The sequence below is a fragment of the Phoenix dactylifera genome, unplaced genomic scaffold (genome assembly GCF_009389715.1).
Source record: "Phoenix dactylifera cultivar Barhee BC4 unplaced genomic scaffold, palm_55x_up_171113_PBpolish2nd_filt_p 000119F, whole genome shotgun sequence".
In the NCBI taxonomy this organism is placed as follows: domain Eukaryota; kingdom Viridiplantae; phylum Streptophyta; class Magnoliopsida; order Arecales; family Arecaceae; genus Phoenix; species Phoenix dactylifera.
This window is the reverse complement of record NW_024067687.1, coordinates 1,298,341-1,317,420: the sequence shown is the minus strand read 5'-3', so window position 1 is coordinate 1,317,420 and position 19,080 is coordinate 1,298,341. Positions and strand designations below refer to the sequence as shown.

The 19,080-nt window shown below is 38.2% G+C and overlaps 1 protein-coding gene and 1 non-coding gene across 3 annotated transcripts; one reads left to right on the top strand and one right to left on the bottom strand.

Moving 5' to 3' along the window:
• Positions 1–7,094: 7,094 nt before the first annotated feature.
• On the top strand, positions 7,095–13,627 carry LOC103697528. 2 transcript variants are annotated; one of them, XM_008779403.3, is made up of 6 exons: positions 7,095–7,196; positions 9,589–9,745; positions 9,852–10,577; positions 10,882–11,326; positions 12,286–12,367; positions 13,134–13,627. In XM_008779403.3, exons 1-6 carry the CDS (start codon positions 7,167–7,169, stop codon positions 13,338–13,340), a joined length of 1,647 nt encoding a protein of 548 aa, XP_008777625.1. In that variant the 5' UTR covers positions 7,095–7,166; the 3' UTR covers positions 13,341–13,627. The 2 variants fall into 2 exon arrangements, with proteins under 2 accessions (XP_008777625.1, XP_008777626.1); XM_008779404.3 differs by having other exon boundaries at positions 7,101–7,196; positions 9,586–9,745.
• Positions 13,628–14,940: 1,313 nt separating this feature from the next.
• On the bottom strand, positions 14,941–15,044 carry LOC113461349. The gene has a single exon (XR_003383577.1). It is a non-coding gene; the product is annotated as a U6 spliceosomal RNA (small nuclear RNA).
• Between the last annotated feature and the right edge of the window lie 4,036 nt (positions 15,045–19,080).

Below are 19,080 nucleotides of genomic sequence, written 5' to 3'. Positions count from 1 at the left end.
GGGTACCAAGTGCAACCTAGTGGTCCTGCTAAAATGTTGATGAGCATCCCTTTGGATTTGGCTACACATTAGAAAGCCAACGAGCCTCTCATCTCTCGATTCAAGCTCTATGCCAATACAAACAAGTGAATTTTCTCTTGCATACTCAGCAATCAGCATTGACCCAGTGTAACTCGACGGTCATACATCAATACACAATCTTTGGACAATAGTTTTGAGCAAAGCTGAAGTGGCCCATGCTTGCGGATCACACTCTATCTCAAGCAGCTAACACCACTCATTGTCAGTGATGTCATCCGCATTTTCTACCTTTGCCTAGCAATCTCAAGGAGCCATCTACCTTTGGTCCTTTGCCCCGAGCAATCCCAGGTGCCATCTACTATTGCTTTTGAAAATCCTCGGATGTCTTCATGCTTTCTAAATCTTTCCCTGACAATCCTGGGGACCATCTTCTTTCCCAGGCTTCGTCCCTTGTATTCCTAAGATGGCTTCTTCATTCTTAAACTTCTGCAATCCTAGACTAAATCAAAGTTTTCCTTCCAAATCCAATCACCGGTATTCCCAGGACTCCTGCAAACACACTTATATTGACATACAAAATTGTTTGGTGGTAATTCTTCCATTCCATCACATGTGATGAACAATATTCTATCAAGACTATTAAACTCCTACCTCGAGTGCTCAAAATGCATCACATTTTCCTTTTTCTCCGAACTAAAAACTCTTTGAACAATCTCTCTCCTAATCCTTTGCATTAGAATATAGTTTGGTAACCATGAAAATATCATAGGATTCCATGGAGGAGAGATTAACAAAATTGGAATAAGAGATGTGAAGCAAGAAAAAGGATCAGGATCTATCTTTCAAGAACTTATGTACTGGCATGCCATTACCTCCTAAATTTAAGATGCCTGAAATGGATGCTTTATGAGAAAAGACTGAAAACTCTTGGTAATGCATAGTGTTATCAGAGATAGATTCTAAGAACCTATAGTAAGAGTCAGACTTTGCACTAACGCCAAAATATGCCATTACACTAAGTGATTAATACTAACAATCCACCTCAAAAAGTACTATCAAGGGTAGAAGTATAAATCGGGTGCATGCTTGCAAGTGGTCCTTTGAACTAAAGAATATGACACCTTGTCATATTTCGAGATCCATAAATTTGAGACCAAATTCGCAGGTTGACCATGACATCTTGAACAATGTTCTTGAACGGAAGCACGATGGTTTGCTGAATTAGGATATGGTTGAGGATTAGGTTGTCCAATATGGAAACCATCATAATGCACCAGAAAAAGAGAGAGCGAACAATAACAATTAGACCATACTCTTTACGTTTAGTCTAACATCAGGAAAGGTAGACAGTGAAGCTTTCTCAACCACTTGAACAGGACCATTGTTGTTCCCAGGTTGATCTCTAAAATGCTAGCTAGATTAAATTCATCAAAGTGTTGGATAGAAACAGGATTAAGAGATAGAAATACAAAGCAATGGAGATGTTAATTGGGGAGATTTAAATTTTTGGAGCTGGAAAGGAGGTGGTAGGGTGAAGTTCGTGTGTTAAGGCATGGGGAGGAGGCTAAAACTATTAGGGAAGTACACACTTGAAAGGGCCCAAGTCATTAAGATAGTCTCCCTAGAAGTCATCAATTTCTCTACTCGGAAGTAAGGCTTGTTATTTAGGATGGGTTGACCCTTTAGCTTTTTATAGGTAGTCATCAATTTCTCTATCCCACGCATAAGCTCGTGGCAGCTATCCTACGCATAAGCTCGTAGAGGCTATCTCATGACAAGATTAGTCCAACCCATTTTACATATCTAGTTTTACATGTTTAATCACATTTCCATCACATCACATATTTTCATAAATTCTCAAAAAAAATATGAATATTCTTCCCAATTGAATTATTTAATATTTACATAGCAATCAAAATGCACATCTCATATGTGTCATATCAGCTCATAAACAAATAACAATATAATCATAAAATAAATCCAACGATAAATCAAATATATGCATAGAGGTGCTATGATGTAAGGATTCTTACAGGAATTTGTGTACTGACTCAAATACGGATCCGGATCACAACCTACGAGCTGGGGTGCTGAGTCCCCTGATCAAAACCTCCTGGTACCGCTGACTCTTCCCCTACAACATCAATTATAAATCACGAACTAAATTATTTAATATTAAAATATTCTGAACCATAACTTACATATACTTTGGAGCCCATTACTAGGTCCCCAATCATCTCAACCCCTCCAGATTTAGGGGCAGTCGGAGAGGCCCGACTCCCCACCTTGTACTACTGGCCTATGTCGTCGCCAGCCATGGCCGCCGAATGCCAGCGACGATGGCCGGTCTCGGTGAAAAGACCAAAAGGAGGATGAACGAGAGAGAAGGGAAGAAGACCCTTCTCTCTTCACGGATGGGAGTACATCTCCCCTTCCCTATTTTTTGGTCCAAGGGTAGCAGCCACCACCTTCCCAACCCTCGGCCACCACCCTCCCAACCGTCGGCCACCACTGGCCGAACCATCGCCGGTCGCCACTGCTGCAGTCGCCGGCGATGATGGCCGGCCAAAAGAAAGAAAGAAGAAGAGAAGATCTCTTCTTCTTCTTCCCCCCGCCCCCAAGAACCGAAAGGGTCCCTCTAAAGGGTCCCTCTCCTCCCTTTCTCCTCTTCCATCATCAACATAAAACCACCGAGGGTTGGAGGGGGAGGATGGGGAAAAGATATTAGTGGAAGATCAGAGGTAAACAAAGGAAAGTGACCTTGATAACCTCCACGATGACCACAATCTACTGATCTTCTACCTATGAAACTACATTGGTCTTTAAACCATTTTCCTCTGCTTGTCTCTTAGCCTCCAGGTGCAAAGTTAGCTAGCTCTAGTCAGCATCCTTCGATCAACTTTAATTTGTGCTGGTTTGTTTTGGGTTAAACCAGTTTTAGATCAGGCATAGAAGTTCCTACTTAATCCATCTTGATTACTATTCAAAGTTATGATTTTACCTAAAATTAGCATAGATTACTACTAAGGATCTTTCCTAATGGCAAGAATTCCTTTATCTGTAGGCATCCTCAACATGTCCCCCAGTTAACATAGAATCCCCTTATGCTTATCCATCATTGTTCACATTGTCTGTTCCCTCATTATCCCTTTTTCTTTCATGTGGTTTGTAGATTAAGAAAATCATTGCTTTTGTTTGATTTTCTTAATATTTTCCTAGTTAGGGTTTGCATGGATAGGTCTGAGTTTAAGTAGGGTCGCGTTAGACACATGCCTGATCCAACACAAAACGACGTTATTTGTTGATCCAAACCTGCCCGCAAGTGATCCATCGTATTCTCGGCCCAAGCCGATTATCAAACTTTATTAAGCAGTGAGGGAATCAAAACCAACGTTGAAACATCAAGCCCACAATTCCATATGACTTGACCTGACCTAATCTCGCCAATGGCGTGTCAAATCGCCAAAAATAGGAACCCATTCATTTAAAATCCGATTCAGGAAGTTGTTTGATCCCACACAGAGTATGGTGAGGAAGTGGCTCAATTCTTTTTGAATTCTCAGTGATCTCTTCGCATATTTCCTCAAGTCCTTTATAGGTGCTGATCTCATGACTGTGGTTGTGGAGGAGCCACAATAGACTCTGATTGTTAGGAAGTGAATAGGACAGACACAATTTAGGCAGAGAAATTTTGCCATGAAAACCGTAATTGGAAATGAAAAGCTATTTCCATTCAATCATACGACTTTCGGTACCAGACAACCATGTGAACTTCATGTCATGATCAACCAAATGAGCGTGCTTCTTAGATGACTCTCAAGCCATGTGGATGTTATTGTCGAGCCGACAAACGATAAACATATGGGTTCGACCGCCAAACCCTGTGGTCCAACAAATGCTCATTTCCAGGGTATGCATGTGATTCATTCCTATTTGGAGGTTAGATTTGACTAAAATCAAGTGTGGAAACTGGAAAGATACACCTCAAGAGGGCCACATTATTAAACTGGTTGGACTAGTCAAAAGGCCAATATGACTTGGTTGGAGTACTTGTCCGAGTGTTCACATGATGGGGCCTAATTTTTCCTAACAGTCCTTGGCCCTTGTACTCTTCATATGATTCATGCTAAAGAATACAGTAGTGACTCATTATTAATCAATTAGTTTGAATATATTTTTCCTTAAAAAAAAATGAGCTTGAGAACTCTTACTTTGGAGAGGTAGGGGGCCAATCACATCAACTACTTGCTGATGTCACGTTCCTATAATTGTCAGTTTGCATTGTCTAGCATAACAACTGCATTAGCTTTGGAACTATTGGATATTATTCTTTATGGTGCTAGAAACATGCAGAATTATGTTCTCATACTATCCCATGGAAATTACCTAGAATAAGATTACCTCCGAATTTCTAGCATCTTATGTAATGACTGTTTGTTGGCTCCAAATTAGTAGATATGTTAATTTGTTGGATTATAGGTACTTATTGGTCTAGAATAGTCTTAAAATAGACATTTGGAACAACGTATTTCTAACATCACCTTCCTTTTGTATTTATATTACCCATATCCTATTTATATCTACTTTTATATTTATATTTCTAACATCATATGTTTTCGATGCCTTTCTTATGACCTTAGTTCTGGGCATTAATTTGATAACAAGACTGCGTCGGCTCTTGAAAGACATGCATGATTTAAAAAAAAACAAAAATACTTTCTTGACATTCCTTTTCTTGCGCAGCCTCTCAGGCCTTGCAACTCGCAAACAAAGAATAATTAAATTTGAATACCTTAATTATTTTAATATATGTCGCCACTAGGGAGACAACCTTCCACCGAGTGCATTGTTATAAAACTATTAAACTCATGATATGATACACTCCAGAGGTCGACAAGAAGCGGACAGGTGATGATGGGTAAAATGGAAGATACACAAACTTACTTCTGACATTCGCTCTAATATATTTTTATGACTGCTTTCTTGATTAGGGTTTTGGGGAACTCCAAGTTCTGGAGTCCATATAATAAGATAATATGGTTGGGGAATGGTAGGAGAAACATGGGGTATTGAGAAGCACCTTTGACTGAGAATTCAAAGGAATAAATTTGAAAGACCTATCCACCTGCTCCCAAACAAATCGGAAAAAAACTCGGCGAGGTATTGAAAAATCTAGAATATGTCTTCCAACTGGAGGTTATGTGCGATTTATGTGATGATGCTCTAATTATAATTTAATTTTAATAAAAAAAATAAGGATCAAACATATGTATTATGAATAAATTATATTTTGTATTAAATAGCATGATTTTATAAATATTTTACTATTGGTGGTTTATTTATGAATTATGACATCTAAATAATGAAAAATTATTTTTTTTATGAAAATGAAATATATGGCCTGATTATGAATTATGAATTTCACATGATGCCATTTAGTATTTTTAATCTATTTATATAGAAATATTTTATAAAATTATAAAATATTTTAAGGGCTCTCAAGTACCTATGACTGTCCTTAGAAATAGAAACTAATTAGTACTTTATTGCAAGCATCCAAAGGAAATGGCTATATAACAACATTGTTAAAGTTGATAATGATTGACATCTTATAGATTACAAAAATAGCCCTATCATGTTATGGTGAAAATAGCATAAAATATTTGTGAGCATTAGTTTTTAAAAAATAATATGGCTAAATAGCAAATATTTGATGACTATTATTATATCTGTTGTACTTGAAATCATCTTTATGAATTTGCATGATTTATGTGTTCATGATTGGATTTTAATGTCATGATTTGTTATATGATTATGTGTATGAAATATTTTAATTTGCAGTAAAAATTATTCTCTACAAATAGTATATTAAAATCATATAAAACTTATGCCTGATCCGACAAGATAGTGCAAGATTACTTACAGAGTTGTGAAACTCATTCTTTCCATTATTTTTTTAGACAAATAAGACTATTACGAGCAGGGAGGGATAATCCAGAATTAGAAATCAAGATAACAAGCTCAGAAGCATAGTAGCAGAAATCTAATCAGTCATTGATTAATAAATTTAGTAAATGATCTCGGTGATTTATAGGTTTATGTATTTTATGTATTTTTTTGACTATGTAAACCTTGGATTTGGAAGTTCTATACTAGCATTTTCTTTATTTAATAAATGAAGTAATTTTTGGAGCATTTTTATTATATACTTTATAAGATGAATTTTGTATAGATTTTTTATTAATTATAGGTTTTATATTATTGTGGGTAATATCTAGCTGTAGTACGATGATGTCATGTACTGAATTTGAAGCCTGACAGTCCTCATCCTTTCATTTCTGTACTTCTAGATGTTATCACTATGTTTTTTATGTATTTTTTTTTGACTCTGTAAACCTTGGATTTAGAATTCTATACCAGCATTTTTTTTATTTAATAAATGAAGTAATTTTTGGAGCATTTTTATTGTATACTTTATAAGATGAATTTTGTATAGATCTTCTATTAATTATAGATTTTGTGTTATTATGGGCAATATCCAGTAGTAGCACGCTGATGCCATATACTGAATTTGGAGCCTAACAATCCTCATCCTTTCATTTCTATTCATCACCGGTACTTCTAGATGTTATTACTATCGGCAAATTACACTACAAAAGACAATCTATTTATTAATTTAAATCCACATTTTAGTTTGAAGAACGATACATGCATGATCAATGTAAACAATGATCAAGACGGCTAATTCTTAGTTGGGCTCTAACCAGTCAGCCAAAGATACTTGGCAGAGAACAGTAACGCATCCTGCACCAATGGCAACTGATAATTGGATATATTCCTGCGAGGGTATTCATTATTGGCCTGCAACAGGCCAAACCAACAGCGACTCTCACTGCTGGACTTGGTGTCTGCTATACTGGGCGGCCCAGCTGATCTGCCATCCACTGCCTCCCACTTACAACTGGGACTTCAGTCCGCATTCCTCGTGGCGGTGAAGTGGAGGGTATGCTCACAGGAGGTCGACAGATCGCTGGGGGCCCCCACGAGCTTTTCCACAAATCGCCGACCTCGTAAGCCTTAACAGGACTCTTACAACCTCCCGGACACCAGAGCCAGGGGGTTCGATTTCCTTCATCTCTCGAGCAATGGATTATGAGAGAATCGACAAAGTCCAGGTATGAATCTTGTCTTCCCCTACCCAACGAGAAGCATTACGAAACCCCATTGCTCTGCTATCCAAGCTGTTCTCAATTGTTCTGGTTCTTTAACTACATGCATTCTTTTGATGCATGTGGTTTCTGAAAGACTTGGGCGTTCTCTGTGGTTCTTCCTAAATTTTTAACTGTTTTACATAGTCCGCTAGGTTTTGGGTTGGCTCCACTGCTCTTGTCTGTGTGGCTGCCAATCAAAATAGTTCAGAGTCTTCGATTTCATGCATTCTTTTTAATTCATGTGGTATTTGAAAGATTGGAGCTTTCTCTGTAAATCTTATAAAACTTTTAAACTTTTTTCACTTATTCTGTACTTTGAGTTGGTTCCAGCCCTCTTTTTAGGTCTACTGAAATTTGAGTTGTTTCAGTTGTTCCGCTGTTATTTTTGTCTGTTCCAATCGTTCAATGTCTCTTGTCTGTTCGGTTTCATGGATTTCGTTCCCTGTATGGTTATCTCTTTGGCTTACGATTGATTCGCTTTTTTGAAATGGATAGTGATGCATTCTCCGATTGGATGTTTCTTTTTTTTACGTGGTTCATGGTGTTCCCTGATCTAATCTTTTATTGATTTGTTGCATTTATATATAAAGGTAACATCTTGAATCCGTATGGAAAAAAATTTATATGATTAATCTCATCAGTAATATATGATTCTAAAGTGGAGGATTCTTCTCCTTCAAATTTTCACGGAGCTTCATGGGCTTTCATGTAGTAAAATGATGTCAAAAAGCGACTGCTTGATCTGTTATTCAGTTTAAATCTGGCTTATGGATATCTGTTCAGTTCATAGGCTTAGCATGGTGTTGATGGTAATTATTGTATATTGAATTTTGAAGGGAAAAGAAAAAGAAAAAGAAAAAGAAAAGAAAAACTTAACCATTGTTTTTGCGAGGCAAGGTCCGATTATTTTTTCTGTACATTGCTCTTGATGCTACTGCTTACATGACAAAGTTTTCTTTATAAGTGCGATAATTATGATTTTAATCTTTGTTACATTAGATATTAGTTGTGTCTAGTTATTCATTGCTTAAATTTTGAAAGACAGAAATTGATTATCTCTCTCTCTCTCTCTCTCTCTCTCTCTCTCTCTCTCTATATATATATATATATATATATATATATATATATATATTAAGTTTTGTAAATTTACTCCTAGGGATCCATTGAAATATTTCAAAAAACAAAGGGAAAACATTCAAAATTAGATGTTTGACTGCAAATCAAGAGTATATATGACTAAATATCCTTACCACATCATAAGAATGCTAGCTTTGGCTCAATGGTAAGGTTTCTTTATTGCAACCTGGGTGTCATGGGTTCGAAATATGTAAACAGTCTTTCTACATGCAGAGGTAAGACTGTGTACATCTGACCCTTTCTAGATCCTGCAATGGCAGGAGCCTCATTCTTTTGGATGCCCTTTTTTATATTTACTATATCATAAAGCCGACTATGCACTCAAAAAGAAATTCTCCTGCCCCATGGAGCAAGTACTCCACCTTGTAAAGGGTTAACTTTTCAAAATCAAGAGAAATTCGCAAGGCATAACCTCCAAAGAAATATACTAGCAATACTGTGAAGAGTCACTAAAGAAGACGATCAACAATAATGCACATAAGTAATGTTTGGAAAACAAACCTTAAGAGCAGATACTTTTTCTCCCCGTCATCTTGGCTTTATTTGCAGTTGTTCTGAAACTATTGTTCTGTAACCCTCTCCTCATACTCCCTCATTAACCTAGTGATGTTCTTTACTTAGTCATCTTTCCCTTTTTCACCCTTTCTCCTTTTATCTCTTTAAGAGAGCACAATGTCTTTTTATGTGTTTCCAAGCTTTTTATTCTAGCTTGCACACAAAGTCCTAAATCAATGCTTCTTCAAGAACTTTCTTGCTACATGGACTTCTTGATAGAAAGCTCAACTATCCTAAGCCTACACTGGGTTCACCTACATCACAACTCACAAGTAATTAAACTTTCTAAAGATGAGAATTGGTGACTGGATGGTCATTTCATTCACCTGATTGGCTGCAAACAGATAGGATTTCCTTGTAATTCAGATTTTCAAATAATCTTCTTTTCTTTGTTCTCTTTGAGCAAAAGTTTGGCAAGCTTTCCAAATAACATTTGAGCCATTGCTTCTCAGAGTTTGAAAATGAAATAAATGTTTGAATCAATTATTGTATTTTCTTAGCATTGCGGTGGCCTCCTTAGTATCTGAAATCATGATGGCTAGCAACTCCTAGAAGCATACTTAGAACTTCATCAAAATTGTGATTAGTTGCATCATCATGCTGAAATAGTTAGGTCTTGGTATTTTGAAGACTGATTCTACATCATATTTGCTTATGAAAGTAGACGGGAGTAATATCTCCCAGTAAACTGAGAATGAAACTATTGGGAGCTCACAACTGCATAAAAATTGGAGGGAGGAATTCATCACGGACATCCCCTTCTAAGATTAAGGACATGGAATATTCAAAGAACAGGTTATTAGCTGGCGATTTTGATGAAGGTTGGTGAACATCATTTATAAAATCTATTGCTCACCACCCTTGAAAGCATTCTCAACATCCTATGAATTCTTAATATTTACAACTATATTTTGATTTTGGTTGCAGTTAGCTGTAAAGATTCCAAAGGTGCTCTGGTGCTTAATGATGTTGCAGATTTGGACGCTTCCAGGGTGGTCTTGTCTGCTAAGGAGGTTTCAAGTTACAAACAGAGGAATCAACGATTCCCCTGTCCAAAGGATTTAATTTCAAAAGAGAAGGTTGACATGGGTCAAAATAAAATTCAGACTGTTTCTAAGAATATGTCTAATCAGCCTCATTCTAACAGCAACTCGAGCATGATTCACCCACTGAGAACTTTGGATGTAGATTCTAATGTTTATGATAGTGGACATGACAATGCCAGCTCATATAGTTTTGAATTTCACCGAGCAGAGAGAACATCACAGCATCTGATGATTGGCCCCTTTAATAGGCATGTTCCATCAAAATGGAATGATGCTGAAAAATGGATAGTAAGCCGACAAATGTTGCATCCAAATGTCTTGAAGAAAACTGGCGGACAGAATCAGGGGAATTGCCAAATGAATTCTACTTGGTTGAAGGTTGCTCCAGAATCGATGATTCCAGATCAGAAGCATTCTGTTCTCCAGGTGGCAGATACAAGAAGAATTGATCCAACTAATTCTACCTCTCAAAATTTGATTGAGAAGTTCTCTTGTGTTCCTCATTACTCAAATTATAATTTGGTTGCTGTTAGTGGTGACTCTGGACAAAAGGAAGTGTATCAGAAAGAGCCATCTGTCATGGAGAGGCTTGTCGGTGAATCAACAGGTACCTCTTGTAACTTTAGATCATATGTAAATGTCAAAAATATATAAGTTAGACTATACTTTTATTGGCTTTATCTGACAAGAATGAAAGGTTTCCATGTCTAGTGCATAACTTGATCCTTGGCATCAATATACAGGTGAGGATATAATACATTCCTAAAGTTAATGAGACTTATTTACTTGCCAGACAAGTATAAAGAAAACATTCTGAATTGTTTATTTGTTTTGTTACCACCTTTCTTTGAAATTGTTGTTCCTCTCAAATCCATGTTCACAAAGAGATTGATATAGCTTTTATCATGCAGTTGCTCCGAACGTGCAGTCAGTCTTAATGAGAGATGTAGGAACAGAAATGACACCTATCCCTAGCCAGGAGCCATCACAAAGTGCAAGTCCTCTTGAATCACTGTCACATACTCATAGCCCCATTCCCTCCATGCCATCAACACCCAGAAGAGAAGAACAAGCATCAACTCCAATAGAGGCTACCATAGGCAAAGATTTAGGCTCCAAAGGAAAAGATGGCAACGAAGAAATATCTGAGAAAGAATTGAAGCTGAAAACAAGGAGGGAAATTGCTGCCCTCGGCATACAACTAGGCAAGATGAACATCGCTTCCTGGGCTAGCAAAGAAGAGGTGGAACATGCTTCTCCCTCACCTAAAACTCTTGGTGTTGATCATGTGAAAATGGATTATGAAGCTCGTGCAGCAGCATGGGAAGAGGCTGAGAACACTAAACATATGGCCAGGTATTACTTGACTGTAGAAATTTTCTTATAGAAGGGAATTAGAAATGATCAATTGACTGGAAACCTTCGAGGATTTGGTTTCTTATTTCTGGATGGAGGGTCACTGATTTGCTGTTATAATTCTAAATTTATCTCTATTATTTCTTTTCTGTGAATTTTAATGATTCCCTACTGTTGTTAAAATTTTCAAATCTTTATGAAGAAATCTTTCTTCAATATGAATCTCATCACTTGACCCATTTCCATTAGCTCCATTTTTTATAGCCACAAAATATTATGTTTTACCCCAGTTAAAACTTGTATTTTAGGTAGAACATGATTGTCTTTTTTGAGAATACAGAGGAGGGTTGGATCCCCTCCTCAGGATTTGTCACAATGACATGTCGACTTTATTCTGTGGTTGCAATTATCTTTGTGGCTAGACATTGGGAGAAATCATCTTACTCAAAGGTTCATGAGTGTCACCCCTAGAAGGAAACCTGTATGAATATTTTTTAACCACCATAGTTGTTTCGCCTCTGTGCATATACAGGTTCTTTGGATTACAAATGAGTATATGAAATTGGCTCCAAGTGAAGCCAGAAAAAGTTTCTAAAATTTTGCTTCACTTCCTTGTAAATGCTCATAAAAGGGAGCAAATAGGTATCTGTTCGAGGGCTTCTTCCATTTCAGTGTTTCTTCTCTTCAGAATTAGGAGTTATTTGGTAGGAAGCAGTATCATTCTGTTCTATAAAGGTAGAAATTACAAAGCACCTGAAAAGTCTCATGTTGCAAGTGTAATCCCAAATAATCAGTGAAGTTTTTTTTGGGGCTGTGTCCTTGTAAATTTATACTTCATTGGTTCATCCTGCTGTAGCTACTTTTGCATTTCTGTGTTCTAAAGGGCAAGTTCAGTGAATTCCTAGGTGAAGATTGAGCACGTTTTGGTCAATTTGACACATCAAGGTTGTATTCTGTAGATGTAGACGCGAAGAGGTCAAGATTCAGGTGTGGGAGAGCCATCAGAAGGAAAAATTTGAAGCGAAAATGAAAAAAATTGAGGTATGTTTCCTTTTCTCCATGGCTCCTTGTGTGTTTTTATTTGTTAGCATTCAAACAAATTGAGCATAGCAGAATGAAGTAATGCAAGTCTAATGAAACAGGAAATTTTATCTTAGGTGGTATCAAAAGCCTCGATTTCTAAGGACACTCAAGAATACACAAACATGCTTGCTAGCATCTGGCATATGCAGTGCAACATTATTGATATAAGATCTAAAAGTATTTGATGCAAGGTTGCCAACTCTGAGTTAAGAGGGTCTTCCTCCTAATCTAGCATGATATAGCATATAAAGGAATTGGATGGCAAGCAATTGGCCATATTAGAATGGAGTGGATGGAGCATAGATTCATGCTAAGGGATAAAACAGGCCATTGGCCAGATAAGCATGGAGTTGATGGGGCATAAACTCATGCTAAGGGATAAAGATTTCAGTTTTTAGTCTCTCTCTGTTTTTCTTCAATAGATGCCTATCCACTATGGGATAAAGATTAGCACGGATTGGATGAAGCATTTTGGAAGGTGCCACCTGAGAATTCACATTATATGTGTGTGCGCATCCATGCATGCATGCACATTCACTCTCATATGCGAGAGAGGGAGAGAGAGAGAGAGAGAGAGAGAGAGAGAGATCTGTTTTCAAGAGATGAAGAATAGTAAAATTGAGGGGAAAATATTTGAGTTTTGTTTTACAATTTCTTCATCATGCCTAATAGAAGTTTTGGCTATATATTTTTTTGCATGATTCTAAGCAAGAAACTATCACAGGCCCAAGCAGAGCGAATGAGAGCTCGAGCACTCAAAAGGATGGCAGATAAGCTAGACATAACACAGAAGAGGGTGGAGGAGAAACGAGCCATGGCAGAAGCCAGAATGAACCAACAGGCTGCCAGAGCAGCTCATAAGGCCAAGCAGATCCGCAGAACTGGTCAAATTCCTTCATCAAATTGCATGTGCTGTAGTGGGTTCTTTTAAAGATTGAGAACTTGTTGGACTTGATTTCTGGCCAGTGTAGATGAAGGGAGAAGTGTATATTGCTGCCCTATTCAGGGCCGATTGTGGACACAGAATTTTTGGAATTCATCTTTTTGTGGAGAGTGGAGAGTTCTATCATATACATGAAATGTGATTTGTTAGTGTAATCTTTACTCATAAGGGCTACCTTTATAGCTTGTGTAATTTTTGTTGTCCAAGTAGTGTAACACAATTGAGTCTCTCATCTTTATTCAGAAAGAAAAGGCATAAAATGAATTCTCCGATTATATTTTTAACATTTTGTGATGGACTGGTGTTCTCCCAGACATTACGGGGCGGGATTTTCTTTTTTCTGCGAGACTTACTAATAAATACACCCAATAGTATCTGTTAAGAGCCAATCCTTGTTATGGTAAATAATTTGAGGATTCGTGCATGCGTCTATTTAGTCGCATATCGATTATTTATCGAAAAGGTTTTGGATACTTATATAGGAATAAGGAATTCAAAAAATACCTTATAGCTAGCCATTTTAGGTGAGGTTTTGGGTTGTGACAAATGGTCTCAAGAAAACTGGACTATGGTCTATGTGAATTAGGGGATACTGCAACATAGATTCATGAAGGCTGACTACGCGTCGATCATAGTGCTTGTAACTAGATTTGAATGGATTTTGGATTTTTAGCCCGACAAGAACGTCGGGCTTAAACGGAGAGAATATGTGAAAATTCGTGCAGGCATGTATTGAGTCCTACATCAGTTATTCATGAAGGAGATCTTGAATACTTATACAGAACTAAAGAACCCAAAAAATATCTTCAGGCTAGCAATTTTGAGTGAGTACTTGAGTTGTTATAAATAACTTTTCTGACATTTGATTGGAAACCAATCCGAGTTGTTCTTGTTGTTGTCATGTTGTTGCTTTGTGCCACCTAGGCTCGAGTCCAAGCTCTCAACCATACCAACCCACTACTCATGAAACAGAAATTTATAAATCCCAAGGCCGAAGAGAAGGCCGATAGTTTAGGATTCAATCCTTACCTTTTGCCACAAAAAATAAGGTTCTGTATCATTTGAACTAAGTCTTGGTAGTTTCAACTTTTTATTACAATTTATATTTCATTATATGAATTTTTGCAATATTATTTTCTAATATAAGTGACCTAAATTCTATTATTTATTCTTCTCCTAAATAAATGTTAATCAGGCATGAAGATAGAAGGAATATTTGCGATAGATGGGTGGATGAGTTATTGGGATGTGGAGATTCTGAAAAATAGTATATTTAACTATATATAATTAATGAATAAAAATATTGTAATAACCCAGGACCTCATCCAAAATGGCTAGTCGGAAGGTATTATTTGGATTACTTGATTCTGTACAAGTACTTAATGTCTACCCAGCAAATAACCGATGTGGGATTAAATACACGCCTGCACGGATCCTCACATTCTTCCAGTTTAAGCGCTGACATTCTCGTCAGGCTAAGGGTTCAAATACATTCAAATCTAATCACAAACAACACAATCGGCCCGTTGTCAGCCCTAATGGATTCATGTTGCAGTGTCCCCTAGTCTACATAGGCTATGGACTAGGTCTGCTCTGATACCATTTCTCGATTTATGCGTGTCATCCTTGTGTAGGGGTCATGCTAATCTTCTCTGCATCGTTCTAATTTTATCGGATGATACCATTTGTAACAACTTAAGACCTCACCCAAAATGGCTAGCTGGAAGGTATTATTTGGGTTTCTTGATTCCAAAATCTTTGGACCTATTGGGTATTTGCTTTTGTTTTCTTTTTTTTGCTTTCAAAAATTCAAAAAGAAAAATGAACTAAACTGAACAATATGTATGATGAATTATTTTTATTCTTTAATTATTAATAAAACATTTAAAGCATTTGGCAGCAAAGATTTTTATTTTTAGGTGTGAAAAAAAAATAGTAGCAAAAATATGTGCAAATGCTACAATATCAATCTCCCTGCAGTATTTCATTAATATATAGAGAAACAAAAACATAAACCAACGATAGCAAATAAGCCTATCGTTATCCGGCAGATGTACTAAGAAGATGAGTGTGAGAATGTTCTAAGTCCATTGAAAAACACCTGGAAACTATAAGAAAGAAACATATATTGTATAAAGTAAACATATAACGAGGAAAGAGGAGGGGAAAAAATGGAATGTTTTGGTGCAGAAACAAAATTCTGCTCAGAATAAACAATGCACTTCAGAATCGATAAAATGTTGAGAAAGGTATCGCAATGCAAGATCTTAATTCTTTGTTGCAAAGATATGCATTCTAAGAGAGGGAGTGAATTGAGTTTTTTTCAATTTTTTTGACAATATATGAAACAGAAATTGGTCGTGTAGTGATGAGGGAGTGAATTGAGTTCTTTTCAATTTTTTTGACAATATGTGCACTAGAAATAGGTTATGTAGTGATAAAGTGAAGGGAAGCTAGTCGCACCAATCCATGATTGAAATTAACGCAAGTATACGATAATAGAATCAAGAAGAATAGAAAATAAGAGAGCAATTGCAAGCACATACCAAACACAAGAAATTTATAAAGTCTTGGAGCTAAATCCAGCTCTTATGTCCTGTCCCCAAAGTATTCCTCTTGAGAATTCAATCCACTAATAGTTTGCAACGATTACAAGATATGTTGATTCTCTGTCAACAAACAAAGCTCCAAGCTTATTGTAATACCCAAAAAAAAAAAAAAGGGTGGACGGGCCGGCCCGAAAAGACCGGGCCCATCCACCATTTACGATCGTGCCCTAGCATCCGGGGAGAGGTTGGTCGTCGGAGGGGTTGATGCCGGAGAGGAGACAAGCATCGAGATCCGGCCGGCCGCGGAGGAAGACCACTTCCCTTCGCCGAAGATTCCGACGGGTGAAGAAGCGTGGATCCGAGGGGAGTTGCTCACTGTTCCTCCTCCGATTTCTCGCCGGAAGGATCGCCGGAACGCCCCGCCGGACCAGGTAATCCTTCCTTTGTGTTTTATTTCCTGAATTTTGGGTGGCATGGGTGAAGAGTTGGCCGGTGAATCGTCGGAGAAGAGCCCGAAATAGGGTACCCCTGTTTCGGCATCTTCTTTCCAATTTTTGGCTGCCGCCGGCCGCCGGGGTTGGCCGAGAACCATGGCATTGTGGTCGGTCGGGACTGTGAGAGAATTATTTTGGGATTTCTAGGGTTTATTGGAGAAGGAGAGAGATGGATCCGGGGTCTTCTTCCTCGAGACTCCGTCTCCTCTTTCCTTCCCCTTTCCCTCACGTCGGCGGCAGCGACGGCAGCAGGCCACCGGCGGCGACGGCGGCGACGATTGTGGCCACGGGGGTTACTGTCGGGTGGGGGCCGAGCCACTGCTACAGTGGATTTCGGCTGATGATGGAGAAAGGGGGGACCCCTTTTGCGGGTTCATGGGAGGAAGAAGAGGAGACCTCTTCTTCCCTTTTCTCTTGGCCGGCCACCATCACCGGCGACTGCAAAAGTGGCGGCCGGCGATGGTTCGGCCAGTAGTGTTGTCGGGTTGGGGAAGGAGAGGGCACGGCCACCATGGTTGTTGCCCTTGGATCAAAAAGGATTTGAGGGAGGGAGATGTATTCCCAACCATGAAGAGGGACGGATCATCCCTTTCTTTTGGTCTCTTCACCGGGACCGGCCATCATCGCCGGCGTGGCAGTGGCCACGGCTGGCGACGACATAGACCGGTGGTACAAGGGTGGGAGTCGGGCCATCCCGATTGCCCTAGATTTGGAGGGATTGAGATGTTTGGAGACCTGATGATGGACCCCATAGTAGATATGAATTATGGTTTAGAATATTTAAATATTAAATAATTTAGTTGTGATTTATAATTGATGTTGTAGAGGACGAGTCGGCGGTGCCAGGAGATTTTGATTAGGGGACTCAGCACCCCAGCGCGTAGGTTGTGATTCGGATCCGTGTTTGAGTCAGTCTATAATCTCTGTAAGGATCCTTGTACGCCAATCCTGCATGATATAATATTTTTATACTTAGATATGTATGATATGCTATGATCCAGACAAATCAAAAATAGTTTTATATTAAATTATATTTTGATCGTATTGGCTTGTGGTTGATATTATGATTGTATTCGCTTGTGGTTGGTATTATGATGGATGCATGCATGCGCATAACTTACACCTACATAATTGGACTGATGGATGTGGTGCTCTAAACTAACTATGTGATATTGGTTGCCCCGTCATGGGCTGGAAACGTGACCGTGGTTAGTTTAAAGCCGGAAATAAATATAAATGAATTGATGTGTGGATGTAAACTGGATTGTATGAAAAAGGACTTTAGGTTTGTCTTGTTATTATGGCAGGCCCCGTCACAGGCTGAAAAATGTGGTACTTTGGTAGGCCCCCTCACAGGCTAGAAATGTGGAACTATAATGTGCAGGCCCCGCCACAGGCTGAAAATGTGATACTTTGGCAGGCCCCCTCACAGGCTAGAAATATGGAACTATAATGTGCAGGCCCGCCACAGGCTCAAAATGTGATACTTTGGCAGGCCCCATCACAGGCTAGAAATGTGGAACTATATTGTGCAGGCTCTGCCACAGGCTGAAAATGTGATAATTTGGTTGCCCCACCACAGGCTGAGAAATGTGACCGAGATTTGACCCAAAGTCGGAAAGATAATTAAACCGGATCAAGTTGAAGAAAAGACATTGAAACTATAATACAGGTTTATGAGCTATCATATGCTATATATTTCTTGTGTGGCTGGATTTTTATTGATGTTTGATGTACATACTTGTATCGATTATTTGAGCTTTGATAGCCGGTTTATGACTTCATGATATGTGCTTTAACTTGTCGTGGTTTTCAGATTTTTATTATTATTGTGTTGGTGTGAATGTGTAGGGATTCTTACTGGGCTGTAAAGCTCATCCCCTTTTCTTCTTTCTTTTTATCAGAGTTGCAGGATGCTTAGATTTGGATGGGATGGGCGCAGAGTGCAAGTATCAGAGTCATTAGCTAGTTAGTTTGTTTGTCCTTCTTTGATGTCGATTAACATTTGAAGATCTTGTAATTGAACTAATTTGTTGATTTGGATATGTCGGACTGCTCTGTTTGAATTACTAGATTAGTTGTGGATTTATTGGAATTTTTGTTAATCATAGGCCTTGCATGATCTTTAGGGCACTGCTCTAGGGCTCATGCGGCCGGTCGCGCACCAGACCCCAGGTGCTGGGTTCCGGGCGTGATAGAGTGGTATCAGAGCCAGGTTAAGGTATCCTAGGCTTTAGGTTTAGGTGAGTGTGAGTGGGGAATTATGATAGGAAAACTATCAGAGTCTTGGTTTATAATCACCTGAGATTGTAACAAGAATGATATTGTAATCTAAGGTTTAAGACCACTAGGGACTGTGGCCTTAGTGGCATTAAAGTTTGATATTTAAGATCATTGGGATTAGTGACAAAATTAGAACCAAAGCATAAGATTAAGATCACTTGGGTTTGCGACAAAAATGTATTATAGCTTAAGGTTATGATCACTTGGGATATGACAAAAGTAGTAGAATTAAATTCAATGCTTATGATGTAAGTATTGGGTTTGATATTCTACAAGTATACAAGGACCGGATAAATTGTCTTTGATCATGATAAGAGAGGTTTGACCTAAGATAATTGTAGGAAGGTCAACAATGGCATATCGGTTATACTATATTTAGATATTATTTAAATGACCTGGAAG

Bases quoted from the DNA above. Each gene is read 5' to 3' on its own strand.
- LOC103697528 (XM_008779403.3), top strand. From the start codon at position 7,167: ATGGATTATGAGAGAATCGACAAAGTCCAG. The intron at 10,578-10,881 runs GTACCTCTTGTA...TTTATCATGCAG, and splicing joins GCTTGTCGGTGAATCAACAG to TTGCTCCGAACGTGCAGTCA. The intron at 11,327-12,285 runs GTATTACTTGAC...TGTATTCTGTAG, and splicing joins AACACTAAACATATGGCCAG to ATGTAGACGCGAAGAGGTCA.